At 43.1% G+C, this 21,248-nt stretch overlaps 1 protein-coding gene across 1 annotated transcript in view; it reads right to left on the reverse strand.

Annotated features, from left to right (window-relative positions):
* The window catches only part of LOC121275260 (anaphase-promoting complex subunit 4-like), a 179,104-nt gene that overhangs the window by 80,270 nt on the left and 77,586 nt on the right, over window positions 1-21,248 (reverse strand). Inside the window, 3 exon segments of the mRNA XM_041182700.1 lie at window positions 751-883; window positions 973-1,033; window positions 9,802-9,906. Of these exon segments, the coding sequence (XP_041038634.1) occupies window positions 751-883; window positions 973-1,033; window positions 9,802-9,906 (299 nt within the window).

Raw genomic sequence — 21,248 nt, forward strand, 5'->3', positions numbered from 1 at the left:
TTATAATAATTAATACAATCTCAATCAACCTCTTCCCAGGAATGAAACAATTTTAACTATTTAGATCTTGAGATATTAAAAAGTTCAAATTTTTAATTTGTTTCATACTTTTTCCTCTCTCAATCCAATCATACTTTCCCTCACTTTATTTCCTTCAGTACCTCAATGAGTATAAAACATTCACTGTATTTCAACTGCTTCCCTGTCATTCCTGTTTCTTTCTCAATCATTAAATCACAATAGTTAAGGAGATAAACTGTTGGCTCCCGTCATTCACTGAGATCTTAGATGTCCTGTTGCTTCCTCCACATTATCAGCTGACATTTCCAGCAAGTTACAGCATAAAAAAAATGTCAAACTTAAGGCAACCAAAAAATGCCTAATGGCAGGGGCTGCAAGATGTCCCACCACAACTAGATTTGGCCCAAATAAGGTAGCATTTTAGTCTATAGTGCCTCAAAACATTTGATATTGGGTTTTACTTTTACAGAATAAGTTTTTTTAAAAATTGTTTACAATTCCAATAAGACTGAGCTTATATCTTGGTACAAAGGCAAAACAACGCGGATGATGGAAATCTGAAATAAAAATAAAAAATTGCTGGAAATACTCAGGTCTGGCAGCATCTGTGGAGAGAGAAAAAGAGTTAATGTTGCAGGTGACCTTGGCTCTGACGTGAGGACACAGACCTGAAATGTTAATTCTGTTTTCCTTTCCACAGATGCCGCCAGACCTGACGTTCTTGATTACCTTTTTGGATCCATCACCTCAGTCCAGTGCATACAGGTGACTAAGTTTTCCAAGGAGAAAAAAGGTAGGATCTCTGCTTTTTCCACATCACATAAAACAATTCGGTGTGTATCTACAAGACTAAATGCTAAAACTAGTAGAAAAACAAAAAGGATTTATTATAAACAAATACAATTTAACAACTATGTGAGGTCATGAACTCTGGTGCATTTGGTGCTTTACCTTTTCCATCTGGCCTCCATGCTTTTCCTGTGTTTTCATTTGGTGCCAAGCTCCACACGTGCTGAAAGTGGGAAAGACGATGAAGCAAAAGCTAAAATTAAAGATTTCTATGGCATTCTTTTGATATATTATGAATTCCTCACCCAGTATTACATTCTGTCTAACAATAAATCTGTTACAGGATGAAGGTAATACTCAGAAGACATGGATAATTTATTTTTATTATTCATTCATGGGATGTGGGCTTCACTGGCGAGACCAGCATTTAATACCTATCCCTAATTGCTCTTGAGAAGGTGGTGGTGAGCTGCCTTCTTGAACTACTGCAGTCCATGTGGTGTAGGTACGCCCACAGTGCTGTAAGCAAGAGGGTTCCAGGATTTTGACCCAGCGACAGTGAAAGGACAGCAATATATTTCCAAGTCAGGTGAGTGACTTGGAGGGGAAATTACAGGTGGTGGTATTCCCATCTATCTGCTGCCCTTTCCTTCTAGATGATAGTGGTCATGGGTTTGGAAGGTGCTGTTGAAGGAGCCTTGGTGAATTCCTGCAGTGTATCTTGTAGTTGGTACATACTGCTACTACTGTGCATCAATGGTGTAGGGAGTGAATGTTTGTGGATGTAGTGCAAATCAAGTAGGCAGCTTTGTCCTGCACAGTGTCAAGCTTCTTGAGTGTTGTGGGAGCTGCACTCATTCAGGCAAGTGGGGAGTATTCCATCACACTCCTGACTTGTGCCTTGTAGATGGTGAACAGGTTTTGGGGAGTCAGGAGGTGGGTTACTCATCGCATGATTCCTAGCCTCTGATCTGCTCTTGTAGCCACAGTATTTATATGGCTAGTCCAGTTCAGCTTCTGGTCAATGGTAACCCCCCCAGAATGTTGATAGTGTGGGATTCAGTGATGGCAATGCCATGGAACATCAAGGGGCAATGGTTAGATGCTTTCTTGTTGGAGATGGTCATTGCCTGGCACTTGAGGCGTGAATGTTACTTGCCACTTGTCAGCCCAAGCTTGGATATTGTCCAGGTCTTGCTGCGTATGGAAAATGGACTGCTTCAGTTTCTGAGGAGTCGCGAATGGTGCCGAACATCATGCAATCATCAGCGAACATCCCCATTTCTGACCTTATGATGGAAGGAAGGTCACTGATGAAGCAGCTGAAGATGGTTTGGCCCAGGACACTACCCTGAAGAACTCCTGCTATGATGCCCTGGAGCTGAGATGACTCACCTCCAACCACCACATCCATCTTCCTTTATGCTGATATGACTCCAACCAGCAGAGAGTTTTCCCCCCGATTTGCATTGATTCTAGTTTTGCTAGGGCTTCGTGATGCCATACTCTGTCAAATGTTGCCTTGATATCAAGGACTGTCACTCTCACCTCACCTCGGAAGATCAGCACTTTTATCCATGTTTGAACCAAGGATGTAATGAGGTCAGGAGCTGAGTGGCCCTGGCAGAACCCAAACTGGGCGTCAGTGAGCAGGTTATTGCTAAGCAATTGCTGCCTGATAGCACTGTTGATGACCCCTTCCATCACTTTACTGATGGAGAGTAGACTGATGGGGCGGTAATTGGCCAGGTTGGATTTGTCCTGCTTTGTGTGTACAGGGCAAACCTGGGCAACTTTCCACACAGCCGGGTGGATGCCAGTGTTGTAGCTGTATTGGAACAGCTTGGCTAGGGGCGTGGCAAGTTCTGGAGCATAAGTCTTCAGTATTATTGCTGGAATATTGCCAAGGTCCATAGCCTTTGCAGTATCCAGTGCCCTCAGCCGTTTCTTGATATCACGTGGAGTGAATCGAATTGGCTGAACACTGACACCTGTGATGCTGGGGGCCTCTGTAGAAGGCAGAGATGGATCATCCACTCAGCACTTCTGGCTGAAGACTGATGTGAATGCTTCAGCCTTATCGTTTACCCTGATGTGCTGGCTCCTCCATCATTGAGATGGGGATATGTGTGAAACCTCCTCCTCCTCCAGTGAGTTGTTTAATTGTCCACTGCCATTCACGAATGGATGAGGCAGGACTGCAGAGCTTAGATCTGATCCGTTGATTGTGGGATCTGTCTATCACTTGCTGCATTTGCTGTTTGGCATGTAAGTAGTCCTGTGTTATATTTCACCAGGTTGACACCTCAAATTTAGATATGCCTGGTGTTGCTCCTGGCATACTCTCCTGCACTCTTCATTGAACCAGGGTTGATCCCCTGGCTTGATGGTAGAATGGGGGGTATGCTAGGCCATGAGGTTACAGATTGTGTTCAAGTACAACTCTGCTGCTGCTTATGGCCCCCAGCCCCTCATGGGTGCCCAGTCTTGAGTTGCTAGATAGGTTCGATATCTATCCCATTTAGCACAGTGGTAGTGCCACACAACACGATGGAGGGTCTCCTCAATTGAAGGCGGGACTCATCTCCACAATAACTGTGCAGTGGTCATTCCTACAGAAACTGTCATGGACAGATGCATCAGCAGCAGGCAGATTGGTGAGGATGTGGTCAAATCTGTTTTTCCTTCTTGTTGGCCCCCTCACCACATGCTGCAGACCAGGGCACTGTGCCGCCACCTCTGATTGCCAGGTGGTCCATCAGGTTTCATTCCTTTTTTATGATTTTGTAGTGGTCTGTTACCCATTTCAGAGGGCATTTAAACCTGGAGGCATATATAACACAGCTAAGGACATTAGGTTTTTACAACTATCATCATCAAGATTTTTAATTCCAGGTTTTTAATTAAATTCCACCATCTCCTGTGGTGGGATTTGAACCCAGGTCCCCAGAGCATTACCCTGGGTCAGTGAATTACTAGTCCAGCGACAATACCACGACGCCATCATCTCCCCAGACGAGCAGTTTGGGTTTGTAATTGGCAAGCTTGCATGACAAATACAATGAATTCTTTGAAGGAATAACAGATTGTAGTGATAGGAAGTACAATGAATGTTATGTAGATGGATTTTAAAAAATCATTTGATGAGAGGTTGCACAGGAGGCTTGCTAAAGAAATTAAGGCACACACCAATAAAGAGGATGCAGCAGCATGAATAAGAAACTGGTTAATTGACAGAGGACAGACTAGCGGTTGATGGATTCTTTGCAAACTGATGGATACAAACAATGGTATCCACCAACAATTAGCATTGAGATGTGCGTTTTTCTGCTGCTTAATACATGTATCATGTTCTGGCTTGGGCACACAAACACAATATCAAAATTTTCAATGAATCGAGTATGTGGTTATATGTGAAGAGGACTCTGCAACTTCAGGAAGATATAGGTTAATAGATTGGGCAAAAGGATAAAAGTTCATGCTAAGAAATACCAAGATGTTACATTTTGGGACAAATAAGGAGGAACTATAAAATAAATTCAATTGACCGAGTGAAGGAAACAAGAGTAGTGGTGAATGGATGTTTTCTGGACTGGAGGAAGATTTGCAGGAGTTCCCCAGGGGTCAGTTTTGGGACTCTTGCTTTTCCCGGTATATATTAATGACCTAGGCTTTGGTATACAGGGCACAATTTCAAATTTGCAGGTGATACGAAACTTGCAAGTGTTGTGAACTGTGAGGAGAGTGTCGAACTTCAAAAAGCCACAGATAAGGTGGTGGAATGGGTGGACAAGTGCAGCTGAAATTCAATGCAGAGAAATGTGAAGTAATTCATTTTGGCACGAAGAACATGGGGAGACAATATAAAATACAGGGTACAACTCTAAAGGGGTAGCAGGAGCAGAGGGGTCTAGATGTGTATGTGCATGAGTCATTGAGGATAGCAGGACAGGTTGAGATAGTGGCTAATAAACCATACTCCATAAATAGCAGCATAGAGTACAAAAGCAAGGAGGTAATGTTAACACTAAAACACTAGTTTGGTCTTAGCTGGAGTATTGCATTCAGTTCTGGGTGCCACACTTTAGGAAAGATATAAAGGCATTGGAGACAGTGCAGAAAAGATTCACGGAAATGCTTCCAGAATTGAGGACCTTCAATTATGAGGATAGATTGGAGAAGTTGGGACTGTTTTCCTTGGAAAAGAGAAGGCTGAGATGAGATTTGATAGAGGTATTCTAACTCATGAGCAGTCTGGAGTTAAGGAGAAACTGGTCCCCACTCGTGAATGGTTCAAGAACAAGATGGCACAGGTTTAAAGTATTTGGTAAAAGAAGCAAAGGCGACATGAGCAAAAATATTTTCATGCAGTAAGTGATTAAAGTCTGGAATGCACTGCCTCAGAGCATGCTGGAGACAGGTTCAGTTAAGGCATTCAAAAGGGAATTGGACGGATATCCAAAAAGGAAGCATGCGCAGAGTTATGGGGAGAAGGCAGGGGAATGGCCCAAGGTGAGCTTCTCATTTGGAAGGCCAGTGCAGACACGAATAGCCTCCTCTGCATGGTAACAATTCTGTGATTCTGCGCAGAACTATAGAGTTTACAGCATAAAATGAAGCCATTGTATCTATGCTAAGCAGTCCAAAAATATTTCCACTGCCCTGTTTTCTCCCCACAGCTCAGAATTGTCTTCTGCTTCAAATATTTATACAAATTTATTTTAAAAGATGCAATGGTGTCTGCCTCAACCTCTTCCTGTGGCAAAGCTTTCCTTGCTCCAACAACCCTACTTTTAAAGAAATTTATCTTTACTTCTCCCCCCCATTCCCTTTGTGGCCATTTTATTAAATTGATGATCCCTAGACATCAATTCCCCAACCAGAGGTAAATAGGCTTTCCCTATTCATTCCATCAAAACTCTTATTTTTAAAAACCTCCAATAAACTTCTTAATCTTCTTTGTTCTAATGGAAATAGCCCCAACATATCAGGTTTTTCCTCCAAACTATGGCTTGCAATCCTTTGTATCTTATGGAATCAACACTAATGTTTCCTTTTGTGGAGAATCTAGAATTAGGGATCACTGTTTACAAATAAGGGGTCGCTTATTTAAGACAGAGGTGAGGAGAATTTTTTTCTCTGACAGTTGAGAGTTGGATATCTCTCCTCCAAAAGGCAGTGGAAGCAGAGTCTTTAAATAATTTTAAGTCAGTGCTAGATATGTTATTAATTAACGAGGGGGTGAAAGGTTATTAGGGGTAGGTAGAAGTGTGGGGTTGAGGTTACATTCAGATCAGCCATGATCTTACTGAATGGCAGAGCAGGCTCGAGGGGCCAAATGGCCTATTTCTGCTCCTAATTCATACGTTTGTATATAACCTTCTGTAACTTTAATGCCCTTCCTATGAGGCAACCAAAACTGCACACAAAACTATAACCATAGTCTAACCAATATTTTTTTTACAAATTTTTCATTTCTTTGCTCTTACATTCTATGCTCCATTTATGAAACCAAAATGCTGTTAGCCTCTTGTTAAATAGTTTTATCAGCTTGTACCCTTGCATTCAATGAATTATGTGCTTGAACCTCATGGTCTCCATTTTTCCTCCCAAGGAGCCTTACCTCACATCCATCCATAATAAACTGTACCTGTTAACTACATGCCTATTTGCTAACCTGTCTACATCTTCCTCATTGTTTCATCAGCATATTGAGATTCTGCCCGATATACCAAATCACCTTTATATACCAAATATAAAAGTGGACCAGCACTGACCAACACTTGTCCAATTGGAACAACAGCCTTGCCGTCACATTTGTTCTTATAACGTATCTTATTTTTTCTAACACATCAAAAAGTCTATATATACACATGTATCAAAACCCTATTATTTATCCAATCAGTTGCTTCTTAAAAAGCTCAAACACAAGTTGCCTTCATCAAATCTGGCTCTCCATGATTAACCCATTTATTTCTATTTGCTCACTAATATTATGAAATCTAAATACTCTCTACAATTGCCATTAGCCTATCTGGCTTTTAGTTACTCAATTAACCCTTTCGCTACTTGAACAATATTAGACTGCTGAATCTCCAGTTCCACGGCACAATTTATATATTTAAGGGTTTAAAATTGAAGCCAGAGCCACAAGCCACTGCTCTCTCCTTTCTGATTTCATTCAACCATCTAGAGCTCACTATCAGGACTTTGTGACTTATCCACATTGAGTTTGCTATTTCTTTGACAGTTAATTGCTTTTCTACAGGTATCCCCAACAATTGCTTCACATCCTTCACCTGAATGGTCCAAAAGGCCATTCTTTCACTTTTAATATGTTTATAACAACTAACAAATATATCATACAACTGTCAGGTAATGATGATCTCCAATAAGGGAGAGACTAACCACCTGCCCTTGACATTTAATGGCAGTACATCATTGAATCCCACAACATCAATATCCTGGGGGTTACCACTGACCAGGAACTGAACTGGACCAATCACAAATATTGTGGTTACAAGAGCAGGTCAAAAGATGGGTATTCTGCAACGACTCAGCTCCTAATTCCCTAAAGCCTTTCCAACATCTGCAAGGAAAAAGTCAAGAGAGTGACTGAATGCTCTCCACTTGCCTGGATGAATGCAGCTCAACAACACTCAAGAATTTCATCACCATCCAGGCAAAACAGCCTGCTTGATTGGCACCCCATCAATCTTTAAACATTCATTCCTTCCACCAACGCACACTGTGGCTGCTGTGTGTGCCATGTTGCACTGCAGCAACTCATCAAGACTTCTTTGACAGTTCCCCCAAAATCCACAACTTTTATCACCTAAAAGGACATGGACAGCAGCCTCATGAAAACCCACTATCTGCAAATATCCTTCAAGTCACACACCATCCTGACTTGGAAATGTATTGCCATTCCTTTATCAGTGCTGGGTCATAATCCAGGAACTCCCTAAATACCAGCAGTCTGGAAATTTCTTCACCACATTGACTGCAGTGGTTCAAGAAACAGACTCACCAACACCTTCTTGAAGGCAATTAAGTATAGGTAATAAATGCTGTTGTGTTGCAATAAGTGCTGGCGTGGCCAGTGATGCCCACATTGATGATGTTGGTTGTCCTTCAAGTTTCAATATGATGATGGATGTGCAGATTCATCAACGATGAACACGGAGATGGTTATGTAGTCCCAGTCTGGACACACAGAGTTGGAAACAGTTGAGCATTGGAACTTATATGTTGTGACATGGACAGATACTGCTCTATGACGTCTTTCACAATAAGCAATAAGACGTTGTTCCTTTTCAAAAGGGACATTAAGCTCTATGGATCAGGGCTCGCCAGTGAGTTCCTTCTCGTGCCAATTTTTCCAGTGCATTAGGCTTGATGCCACACCACTTCAGGTTTCCCTTAAGCATGTCCTTATAGCACTTGTGTGGCTGACCTTGGTTTCTTTCGCCAGATGCTAGCTCTCCATACAGCAGCTGTCTCGGAATGCAATGGTCCTCCATTCTAATTACATGCCCCACCCAGCGCAGTTGAGCTCTCAGGACTATTGCCACAAAACTTGCCATCTGGGATCTGTCTAAGGCTTTGAGGTTTGCAATCCGGTCTTGCAAACAGATGCTGAGGATGGAGCAAAGAGCACACATGTGAAATTGCTCCAACTGCCTTATGTGTTTGTACTATAAAGTTCCAAGCTCTCAGTCATAGAGGAGGTAAGGAATGACAAGAACATTGTACATCTTGATCATCGCTGAAAAGGACTTTCTAGAGGAGCTTCTCAGAATTTTTGATTTTGCACTGAGACGTCACAGGTCAAAGAGTGAGACGTCAAGACGGTATTGGAGATACCATCCCTCTTGGAGATCTTTGACTGCAGGGCTAAAGACAGAGGTAAAAGGTTCAAGAAAAGTGGTGCTAGAATGCAGCCCTGCTGCACTCCATTTGAGATCTCAAAGATAGTTGATGAATCAACAATTAAAAAGGGCCTGGCCCATCATTCTATTGTGGAACAGCTATATGATCTTGACAAATTTTTTTGGGTAACCAAGCCGTTCCAGGATTGTCCAGAGGGCCTCCCTGATGACTGTCTCAAAGGGCTTTGCGAGGTCATGAATATGAAATAAAGGGCCATGTTCTGTTCGAGGCATTTTTCTTGGATTTGTCTCATCGTGAACATCATATCCACTGTGCTGCAACCTGATCGAAAGCCACACTAAGCCTCAGGTGGTTTCATTTCTGCTACAATGATAAGTCTGTTGATGCAAGCAAAGGTCTTTCCTGTTATGGACAGAAGTGAGATACTTCTGTAGTTGCCACACTCTGCTTTGCTGTCCTTGTTTTTGTAGAGAGCAACAATTGTGGCACCGCAAAAGTCATTTGGCACATTTTCTTCATTTCAAATTCACAAGAGGGTATCATGGAACACCTCTGAGCGTCAGGCCCTGCCGCTTTGAAAATTTCTGCTGGGATTCCATTTTTTCCTCCAGCCCTTCCAGAGTTCTTCTTGATTCGCTTTCTTGATCTCCAACAGAAGGATACAAGTCAAGCTTGTCAAGCAGCGGTCACTGAGAAATCTGGTTGAGGGCTGTGGGGTTGACAGTAGATGGTCTGTTCAGCAGGTTGAAGTGTTCCACCCATCTGTCTCTTATTTCTGCCTGATTTTTGATCAAGGGTGATCCATCGGCCAAGATTAATGGTGTGCCACCAGCCCTAGAAGGCCCATATACAGATTTGATAGAACTGAAGAACATTTTTAAGTTGTGGAAGTCTGCATATTGTTGTAATTCTTCAGCTTTCCTTTTCCACCATCTATCTTTCATCACACACAGCTCCCTCTGAACTTTGCTCTTCAGGTGTCAAAACTTGTCTCTTTTGGAGGTGGGGATTGGATCGGTCTGCCACTCTATCTCTGCTCTATTTTTGGCTTGCAGGATTTGAGAGATATTTTCATCGACCCAATCCTGATGCACTCACAAGAATAGTGTTTGCCGTTTTGGTGACAATGTCCTTAAATTTGCTCCACTTCTCGATGCGGTTACCAAGTATTGCTTTGAGTTTTTGAGCAAGTGTGTTCTGAACCTGGTTGTAGCAAGCCCACATTACATGACTAAATCAAAAAGGATTTTTTTTAAAAAAAACAGCCTTTTCTCCTATTCCCTTCAGCCTTTCTACTCTCCCTTTAACTTTCCAATGGCATTTTCAATATTCATGATTTTCACTGTTATCAGATGTTTCATCAAATGCCTTCTTTATATGCTTCAGTTCAGTTTCAATCTGTTTCTCTACAAAATTCTATTATTTGATGTGGTCTCTTTTTGCCTTGTATGAACAGATATACTTTATACTTTATCCACCTCATTTCTGAAAATTCCCCATAGCTGAACCAACTACATTTTTGCTTGGCTAATTTGAAAAGGATCCCTTTTTCCTTCACTGAACATTGTCATTTCTAAACAAGCACATCATTTGGTATAATTTTCCATTTTTACATTGAACTATATTGTGAAGGCTCTTTCTCAAAAGTTTTATTTTCACACCACTTCATTGCTCAGAGCCAAACCAAACGATATTACTGTCTTTACTGGGCAAGTAACATAAGTTCTAGGAATCAAGCAGGGCTTAATGCAGGAAAGGAAACAGGCACCTCAGTTTGAGATGAACTGAAGTCTATTCAACATTGCAATCCTGAAATGTTTTTTATATATATATGCTATCCATCACTTTCTCAATAAAATTAGTACCTATTTTTTCATTTTACACAGGTTTCATTCTCTCTAAATTAAACTTATTTGCATAGTCAATTCTTATAAATAGGAAAATGGTGCAACATGGTCGCTGTCGGCATTTTCACATTAAGGTTACCCCATCAATACTGGTGTCAGCTGTAAATGAAAATGTAATTCAGTGCAGAAATTCTAAGGAATAAACATTACTGTCATGTATAACATTTATAAAAAAGCAATACAAAAAGTTTTGAAAAATGGTATATCAATTTTATTGACATTATTTTGTATTTCCCACAAATTATAACATACTTTGTTTTGATAAGTTTCTATATTTCCAGTGTCAAAGTAACTGAACCTCTATTCATTTCAGATATCATTGTCATGCCATCTATCAGTGTACCTTCTAAATCAGTGCATTAATGAATCTCTATAGCTTTCTACGAATTTTACATTTTTAAAAAATCCCATTAGGATCACTGGAATACTGATATGGTTGGTTTCAGAAGATTCACATTACATTTATTTTTCTCCACCAAGTTTTCCGTCAAATTCAGTTTTCTTAGCCAGTCTTGTTAAAATGTAACTTCAGGGTTCACATAACGTCGTTGCAGCACTGAGATTCACCTGTGATTTAGAGTAAGAATTGAACATTGTGGAAATACATTCTCAGGTCATCTGTTCATCAACTAGTGCTATCTCTGGGCCATATGCTGTAACATTTTCTATTGCATTTATCCTTGTATCTTATGCTGTCTGGAAAACTGAGTCAAACTGCAGCTGGGAGAAATAAACAACTTTAGTTCTGTCAACCCCAACAATATAGCTACGGTCCTTTTCATTTAATAGTTATTAAAATGATATACAGACTATAAAATATGGCAAACTAATTGTCACAGAATTTCAATATTAGCTGTCCACCACTAATTCCATGTTAAAAACATACAGTTCAATCAAATGAATTACTCTGAAATTCTTTGAACAAAAGCCGAGAAAAACATTAACGTGCTCTTCCTCCATCAACACGGGGGCCAGAACTTCCTCAGAGTGGCAATCATAATCAGATTGCTACTTCGCCCCTTTTTATTTGCCCTAGTCAGTGGCTGCACATTTTGTGCCCGACCTTTCAACCTGGGCCTGGTGATAAACATGCAGTGCAGTGGGTTCTCAAGGTCTCCAGTCTAGGACAGCAAAGTCAGGGAATATGAGGCCACACTCCCTTTTCATGGCACACAATGACATAAAGCAGATAAGTTTAAAGGTCCCAGCCACTTTGACAGGACAGAAGGTAAGTGTGGAAGGTAAGTGGGTAGGATGGGGGATGGGGTCAGGGGGTAGAATGAGTCGGGGTGGATCAGGTGGTCAGTCGGGAGGGTGTAGGATGGGTCAGGCGGTCAGTCAGTTGGAGAGTAGGGGTTAAGATGGGTTGTTGGGGGGGGGAGAAAGGATGGGTTGGGGGAGGAATCATGTGGGTCAGGGAGGGAGAGGGACTTAGATGGAAAAGGAAACTTGGATGGGTTGGGATGGTCAGTCAGGGTCGGGGGGGGGGTGGTAGGGTGTGTCAGATGGTTGGGGGCAATTCGGGGTGAGGGGGATGGTCGTGGGCGAATGGAGTAGCTGGGGGGGTGGCTGGGTGGTGTTGCAGGGTAGCTGGGGGAGAACGGGAGGTAGCTGGGAGGGTTAGTTGTGAGGACGAGGGGACGTAGTCGGGAGGGTGCTCGGGGTGAGGCGGGAGGTTAGTTGCTGACAAGGAGGTCGGGCGGGGGTAGTTGGGGATCCAGTGGGGGGGGTCATCTAACTGGGTAACTATAAGTTCTAACATTTCCTAGGTAATTATTCTGCTAAGAGTCAGAACCACCCGAAGTCTCTGATTTAAATCAGAGTATTGGATGGTTCCCGGTACAGGGTAATTGCTGATCGGAACTTTGAATTTCCTAGGCAATTCCTATGCAGTCCTTAGTGGGGATTTCTTAGCGGTCCCCTTAGTGTTTTCTGCACCCCCTCCCCACCCCCCGGCAGTTCTGGGCCATGATATTACTCTCATCCTACTTTACAATGCTCGGTATTTGAGCAACAGTAATGAAATGCTTCAGAGTATGTTAATATCATATTCAGAAGTTAATTTTTGGGAAAACCTACAACAAAAATTCTGCTAAAACACCACATACTATGTACACTAAAATATACAGCAGTTGCTGAAATACAAAGCTTTTCATTGTTGAGTTTTCATTACTCTTCCACATCTTTCTCTCTATAATATTGGCTTGTTTTACATATCCATCGCATACCAGACATCACAATGGGCTGCAGGGAAACAATCATTAAAGAAAGCCAGCCATTGATCTGGGACCTGAAACTTAGAAGTACTTTACAAGTTTCAAAATGGTCTGAATTGAGCCTGTGCTCACTTAACATCAGAACTGCAGCCTTAGATGGATACATCATCACTTTAGTGGCAGAGTAATGCATTGTACATTAAGTGGCATAATACTCCTGTCTGTATGGAGGAGGAAATCATTTCACTTATCTGAAATATTGACATGGCAATTGTGAATTATCATAGTCAGACACTTCATTTTTACACGGTAAATGCAACAATGACCATCCCAGCTAAATTAGAGCAAAAAAATTGTTTGCGGACATCGATTCCTCACTATACACCTCGAAGTATCAGACCAAATCAGGCAGTTAACCAATGTCTTGTCAACCTTCACCCTCCTCCAACAAAATGCACAGATAAAGGACTCTCTAATCTCAGCCAAGGCAATCCAAGTGGAATACAAAACCTCCAGTCCGAGATAGCACCCACAGCCAACAGCCACTCAGGCAACTCTGATGTTCCTCAAACTAGTATGTTTCCTACTGAAATCTTTCCACCAGGCCAAACAGATACTTGAGAAAAGTGCAATTATACGAATACCCTAAAAAGCCATAGGCCCCATCCTCTATTCAACCTATAAGCATGCTCAAAAGTGATCCTAACCACCAGATTGGCCAGTTTAGTCTACATAGGCCAAACAGGGATTATAAAGGGACTACCATTACAGGAACAAAACCAGATGTCTAATCGTTGCTGAGGATCATTGCAAAAACTACTTCCCTTTCTACTTTGTATCCTCCCTCAAAGCAAAAACAGCATTTAACCAGGTGAAATGGAAATTCTTTCTTGTGTAATCAGGTGAATGGCTTTTAGACACATGCACAGGAAATGGATCAGACTCCTCCAACATTGGACTGAAGTGGTGCTGCGATGTGGAGGCTGCTGGGAATTAGTGTTTTCGTGCACAGCCCCTGCCTCGTTAAATATGCATGGGGGGGGGGGGGGCGCGGTTGGCGACGCTTCGAGCAGTGGGGCGGGTGGATTACTCACGCCTCACCATCATATCCCGGACCCTTTTTTAAAGAAATCCAGACATAACTGGCCCACCAATGATGATAGAAGATGGACCTCCAGGAACACTCTGAAGCTAGAAGATGGACCTTCTCAAAGACACTTAAGCTAGAAGATTCACCTGATAAATGCTCCCTGCACCCACTGCTGCGTGTTCCAGCGTTCACGGTTGCTGGAGGCCTCTATCCTGAACTCCAGGGGCAGCCCCAGGCATTTACAGTTAAATGTCGATAGCTACATGCCAGATTGGTCCAGACATGTTCTGGATCAGTGTGATTTCCCCGCTGGTGGCGCAGACGACTGGATGTGGGGTGCTATTTCTGTGGGGCCTTCATCTGCATCCCATTAGCAGGATGCAAATCAGTTTCACACCAGCCTCTGGCAGGAATTGCGACCTGCCATGGTGGGCTGAAGCAAAAGATTCTGCTGTCATTTGAAGCCAGTGTCAATTTTTGGAGATCCCACCGCATTGTTCCTCCCCACCCACCCGCCATGGTATGGCCATTATGTTGGGCATAGTAAGGGCCCAGACAAGGCCGCCTCCATACATCCTCTCCAACTCCTCACAAGAGTGTTTTTGGCTATAAAGTGTGAACTCTGACATCTATGAAGGAGTCAAGCATAAAATTTTGTCAGGGCCCATAGCCTTTGTAGTGTCGCCGGTGCCTTCAGCCAGCTTTTGCTATCACATGGAGTGAATCAAATTGGCTGAAAGCTGGCATCTATGATGTTGGGGACATCTGGAAGAGGCAGAGAAGGATCATCCACTCAGCGCTTCTAACTGAAGATTGACGTGAATGCTTCAGCCTTATCGTTTGCACTGATATGCTGGACTTCCCCATTGTTGAGGATGGGGATATTTGTGGAGCCTCCTCCTCCAGTGAATTGGTTAATTGTCCACCACCATTCACGACTGGTTGTGGAATCGCTTAGCTGTCTATCAAAGAACAAAGAAAAATATAGCACAGGAACAGGCCGTTTGGCCCTCCAAGCACCGATCATATTGCCTGTCAAATTAAAACAGTTTGCACTTACTGGATCCATATCCCTCTATTCCCATCCTATTCATGTAGTTGTCAAGCTGCCTCTTAAACACCACTATCCTACCTGCTTCCACCACCTCCTCTGGCAGCGAATTCCAGACATTCACTACCCTCTGCGTAAAAAACTTGCCTTGTACATCCCCTCTAAAGTTTTCTCCTCTCACCTTAAATCTATGTCCCCTAGTAATTGACTCTTCCACTCTGGGAAAAAGCTTCTGACTATCTACTCTGTCCATGCCACTCATAATTTTGTAAACTTCTATCAAGTCGCCTCTCAATCTCCGTCGCTCTAGTGAGGACAATCCGAGTTTCTCCAACCTCTCCTCATAGCTAATAAACTCCAGACCAGGCAGCATCCTGGTAAACCTCTTCTGCACCCTCTCCAACGCCTCCATATCCTTCTGGTAATGTGGCGACCAGAAGTGCACACAATATTCCAAGTGTGGCCTAACCAAGGTTCTATACAGCTGCAGCATGACTTCCCAGCTTTTATACTCAATGCCCCTGCCATATGCCTTCCTGATTACCTTATCCACCTGCATTGCCACTTTCAGTGACCTGTGGACCTGTACACCCAGATCCCTCTGCCCATCGATGCACTTAAGGGTTCTGCCATTTACTGTATAATTCCTACCTGTATTAGACCTTTCAATATTCATTACCTCCCATTTGTCCGGATTAAACTCCATCTGCCATTTCTCTGCCCAAGTCCCCAACTGATCTATATCCCATTGTATCCTTTGACAATCCTCTTTACTATCTGCAACTCCTCCAACCTTAGTGTCGTCTGCAAATTTACTAATTAGCCCAGTTACATTTTCCTCCAAATTAATTACGTATACTACAAACAGCAAACGTCCCAGCACTGATCCCTGCGGAACTCCACTAGTCACAGCTCTCCATTCAGAAAAGCACCCTTCCACTGCTATCCTCTGTCTTCAATGACCAAGCCAATTCTGTATCCATCTTGCCAGCTCACCTCCTATCCCATGTGACCTTACCTTCTGTACCAGTCTGCCATGAGGGACCTGGTCAAAGGCCTTACTGAAATCCACGTAGATAACATCCACTGCCCTTCCATCATCGATCATCTTTGTCACTTACTCGAAAAACTCGATCAAGTTAGTGAGACAGGACCTCCCCTTCACAAAATCGTGCTGCCTCTCACTAATACGCCCATTTGCTTCCAAATGGTAGCAAATCCTGTCACAAAGAATCTTCTCAATAATTTCCCTACCACTGACGTAAGGCTTAATGGCCTGTAATTTCCTGGATTATCCCTGCTACCCTTCTTAAACAATGGAACAACATTGGCCATTCTCCAGTCCTCTGGGACCTCACCCATAGCCAGTGAGGATAAAAGATTTCTGTCAAGGCCCCAGCAATCTCTTCCCTTGCCTCCCTCAGTACCCTAGGGTAGATCCTATCTGGCCCTGGGGACTTATCCACTTTAATATTCTTCAAGACACCTAATACCTCCTCTTTTATGATCTCAACATGATCCAGGCTATCTACACACACTTACCTAAACAAATCGACCACTAAGTCCTTCTCTTTGGTGAATACTGATGAGAAGTACTCATTTAGTATCTCTCCCATTTCTTCTAGATTCCCACCTCTATCACTGAGTGGGCTTACCCTTTCCCTGGCTACCCTCTTGCTTTTTACATATGTATAAAAGGCCATGGGATTTTCCTTAATCCTGGTTGCCAATGACTTCTCATGACCCCTTTTAGCCCCCCTGACTCCTTGCTTTAGTTTCTTCCCATTTTCTTTATATCACTTGTTGCTTATGCCGTGTGGCATGTAAGTTTTCCTGTGTTGTAGTTTTACCAGGTTGTCACCTCATTTTTAGAAATACCTGATGCTGTTCCTGGCATGCCCTCCTGCACTCTTCATTGAACCAAGGTTGATCCCCTGGCTTGATGATCATGGTAGAGTGGGGCATAGGCCAGGTCATGAGGTTACAGATTGTGGTTGAGTACAATTCTGCTGCTGCTGATGGTCCACAGCACTCATGGTTGCCCAGTCTTGAGCTGCTATATGTGTTCAAAATTTATCCCATTTAGCACAATGGTGGTGCCACACAACACGATGGAGGGTATCCTTAACGTGAAAGCAGGACTTTGTTTCCACAACGACTTTGCGATGCCCACATCCCATGAATGAATGAATAAAAAGACCTTATTAGTCACACCCACATCCTGTGAATCAAAGCAAACTAAACCGAAGTTTAGAAAACAACTCTTCAGAGGGTGGTTTGAACATGGAATTATCCGCAGCAAGCCATTGTTGAAATATGCTGTTTGATAAAGAATATTAAAGCAGAAAATATGAGGGGGAAAAAATTGCAGGGCTATGGTGAGCGAGGGCGGCCTGAGGATGGGAGCTCCACCCGGGGCTTTCTCTCCGCCTCCGCCTTGAAGCCGCCACTGCTTTACTGAAGTCAAGTCAAGACCACAATGAGCTGAATTGATAGACCGATAACAGCCATTATTTACCTGCATGCCACTTCACCCAGAAGCTCCAGTCAGTAGCGATCACTTTCAAACCGACAGCGAGCATTCGCACTCACCTCCTCTCCTGCTCCCCCCCCGCGAAGGTATCGCGAGAACAAAACGCGGAGCACGGCGAGGCAGCTGCACATGCGTCGGAGCAGCGAGAACGTGTGAACGCAATTCCCCCGACGCGCGTGGTGGCAAACGGGTTCACACGTCTTAAATTTGGCAGTGGCTGGTGCTTCACAACCTTTGACATAGATTAATAAATCGTTTAAAGATTTAGAATTAATACTACATCCATCTGTACTAATATTTGCGCTTTAAAGAGGTTATGAAGGATAAAAGCAAAATACTGCGGATGCTGGAAATCTGGAACAAAAACAAAAATACCTGGAAAAACTCAGCAGGTCTGACAGCATCTGCGGAGAGGGATACAGTTGACGTTTCGAGGCCGTATGACCCTTAATCAGAACTAAAAAAAATATAGAAATGAGATGAAAATATATGTGACAGCAGCACATCTGAGGGCCTAGGATTCATTAAATGGAAGCACCAAGACTGGTTCGACAACAATGACCAAGTCATAGGCAAGCTTCTGGGTGAAGTGGCATGCAGATAAATAATGGCTATTATCGGTCTAGCAATTCAGCTCATTGTGGTCTTGACTTGTCTTCAGTAAAGCAGTGGCGGCTTCAAGGCGGAGGCGGAGAGAAAGCCCTGGGTGGAGCTCCCATCCTCAGGCCGCCCTCGCTCACCAGGCACTTTTCTCTTGTGAACAACACCTCATCTGCAAAGATCTTGCAGATCTGATATAAAATCATCAGCAAGGAACACCAGATACCAATGCGCAAAACACCAGCTGCAGGCCAAACCGAGAGAGAGAAAGAATCGATGGTGGAAAACATAGCTGATAAGCTTCAAGCAGCCGCTGATAAAAACAACCTGAAGGCTGGATATGGAGGCCTGCAATCAGTCTATAGTCCCAAAATCAGTGGTGTCACACCCCTCCTCTCAGCAGATGGCAATCAGCTCCTAATAAATGGGCATGAGATTCTCTCTCTTTCAGCGGAGCACTTCAGCAATCTCCTAAACCAACAATCCATTGTGTGCAATGATACCATTGAGTCACTTCCACAGCACCACATTCTGGGAGGGCTTGCTCTTGATCCTTTACAAGCAGAAGTCATGAAGGCCATAAAGCAGCTTTCGATGGGCAAATTGCTAGGAGCTGATGACATGCGACCTGAAGTATTCAAGTAAGGAGGGACTGGCATGGCTGGACAACTTTTCTGCCTAATGTGGAACTAGGGTACTGTGCCCAAGACTACAAGGATGCCTGCATAAGTCATCTCTACAACCAGCATGTCCATCAAGTATCACTTCTTTCAACTGCAGGAAAAATTCTTGCGAAGGTTATTCTTTATCAGATCTTATTCATCTCACTGACTGTGTACATCCAGAATCACAGCGTGGCTTCCATAAAGGAAGAATGGACATGATCTTTGCAGCATGTCAAATTGAAGAAAATTCCCTCAAACAGAATGAGGACCTCAATATGGTGTTAGCTGACCTGATCAGTAAACCGGGAAGGCCTTTGGAAGGTTCTGTACAAATATGGCTGCCTTGAAAGAGATGATCAATGTCATTCACTTGTTTCATGATGGCCAGCGTGATGCAAAGTTGTATGTGATTGGATGCCTTTCCTGTTGCCAACGGCACCAAGCAAGGCAGCGTATTGGCTCCATATCTGTTTGCCATTTACTTCTCCAGTATGGTCTCAAAGATCTTGACACAGGAGTACACATTTAATTCAGGACAGATGGCAAATTCTTCAACTTGCACATGCTCAAGGCTTGCTTAAAGATTACATGAACTCTTGTTCGTGGATGACTGCATTATCATAGCACATACACCAGAGGACGTTCAGCTGCTTATTGGCCGCTTTGCCCTCGCCTGACACTAAGTCTGAAGAAGACAGAGATCTTATAAAAACTCACCCCTGGCCATATATTCCAAGACCCCACAGTCACTATCAACAACACACCCTCTGTTCAGTCCAGAAGTTTTGCTATCTGGGGAGTATCCTCTCCAATAACACTATGCAGGCTGACAAAATCAACCAACACCTGGAAAACCCAAGCTCAGCGTTTGGCAGGCTCAATCACAGACTTTGGAAAGAGCATGGAGTTTGTCTCAGAACGAAGATCAAAGTCTACCAGGCAGTGGTTCTCACATCATTCCTTTATAGGTGCGAGACTTGGACAACTTACCAGCGTCACATAAAGCCATCTATGCTGTTTGAGATCTATTTGCAACATCAGTTGGCAGGACAAAATCCCCAACACCAAGGTCCTTGCAAAGTGCTGCAAAGTTGGCATCGAGAGCATGGGGTCAGTCATGTGGTTCGCATGGAGGATTTCCACATACCAAAGGCAGTACTTTACAGGCAGCTGAGCACGGGAACACACACCACAGGCCAAGCCAAGCTTAGATGTAAAGACAATCTGAAAGCCAACCTCAGGGCTTGTAAGCTGGATCCCAATGCATGGGAAAAAACCTTGGTCAGGCCTACATGGAGAAGACTGTGATCAAGCTGTTTTGACATTTGAGGAGGAAAAGGTCAACTCTTTGTCCTTCAGTACAAGCGAGCAGGGCACAAATGCCTCCATCAACTCCTCCAACCCTGCTTAGAAGCAGCTCAGACAAGGTTCAATTGACTGATACCTGGAATGGGGGCTTTATGTTACGAGGAAAGGTTGGACAGCCATGATCTTATTAAATGGTGGACCAGGCTTGAGGGGCTGAATAGCATACTGCTCCTAATTCATATGTTTGTATGACTTGACTGCAATCGGTTAGGCAAGTTAAGACTTGACTTAATGTCACACATGCGACGGCATCAATCGTGACTCTAAACCGGTCTTTTTTTTGACTTGCTGAACACTCATCCATCAAAGCAATGGGCGAGTCCATCAATCAGATTTTTACATTTATTTGAAATTTATCACTTTAATCTCCAATCGACACATTATAAATCTAAAACACGTGAATTGTGGAATCAGATATTTGCAACATAAGAAGTACTTTTGAAGTACTTCACAATAGTAATGTAGGAAATGTGGCAGCCAATTTGCACACAGAAAACCACCACAAATAACAATGTGATAATGACCAAGAATTATATTTATAATGTTGTTTAAAGGATAAATATTGACCAGAACACCATGGATAACCCCCCCTGTTCTTCTTCAAAATAGTGGCATGAGATCTTTTACATAAGAACATAAGAAATAGGAACAGGAGTAGACCATTCGGCCCCTCGTGCCTGCTCCGCCATTCAATAAGATCATGGCTGATCTACTTGTGTTTCAATTTCCATATTCCCGTCTACTCCCGATAACCTTTGATTCCCTTGCCTAACAAGAATCCATCTACCTCTGCTTTAAAAATATCCAATGACCCCATCTCCACTGCCTTCTGAGGCAGAAAGTTCCAAAGTTGCACAACCCTCTGAGAGAAAAAAATTCTCCTCATCTCTGTCCTAAAAGGGCGACCCCTAATTTTAAAACAGCGCCCCCTAGTTCTGGACTCACCCACAAGAGGAAATATCCTTTCGACATCCACCTTGTCAAGACCGTTCAGGATCTTGTATACTTCAAAGAAATCACCCCTCACTCTTCTAAACTCCAGTGTAAACAAGCCCTGTCTGTCCAACCTTTCCGCATAGGACAACCCACTCATTCCAGGTATCAATCTAGAAAAC

This window comes from Carcharodon carcharias, chromosome 1, assembly GCF_017639515.1.
Source record: "Carcharodon carcharias isolate sCarCar2 chromosome 1, sCarCar2.pri, whole genome shotgun sequence".
In the NCBI taxonomy this organism is placed as follows: Eukaryota; Metazoa; Chordata; class Chondrichthyes; order Lamniformes; family Lamnidae; genus Carcharodon; species Carcharodon carcharias.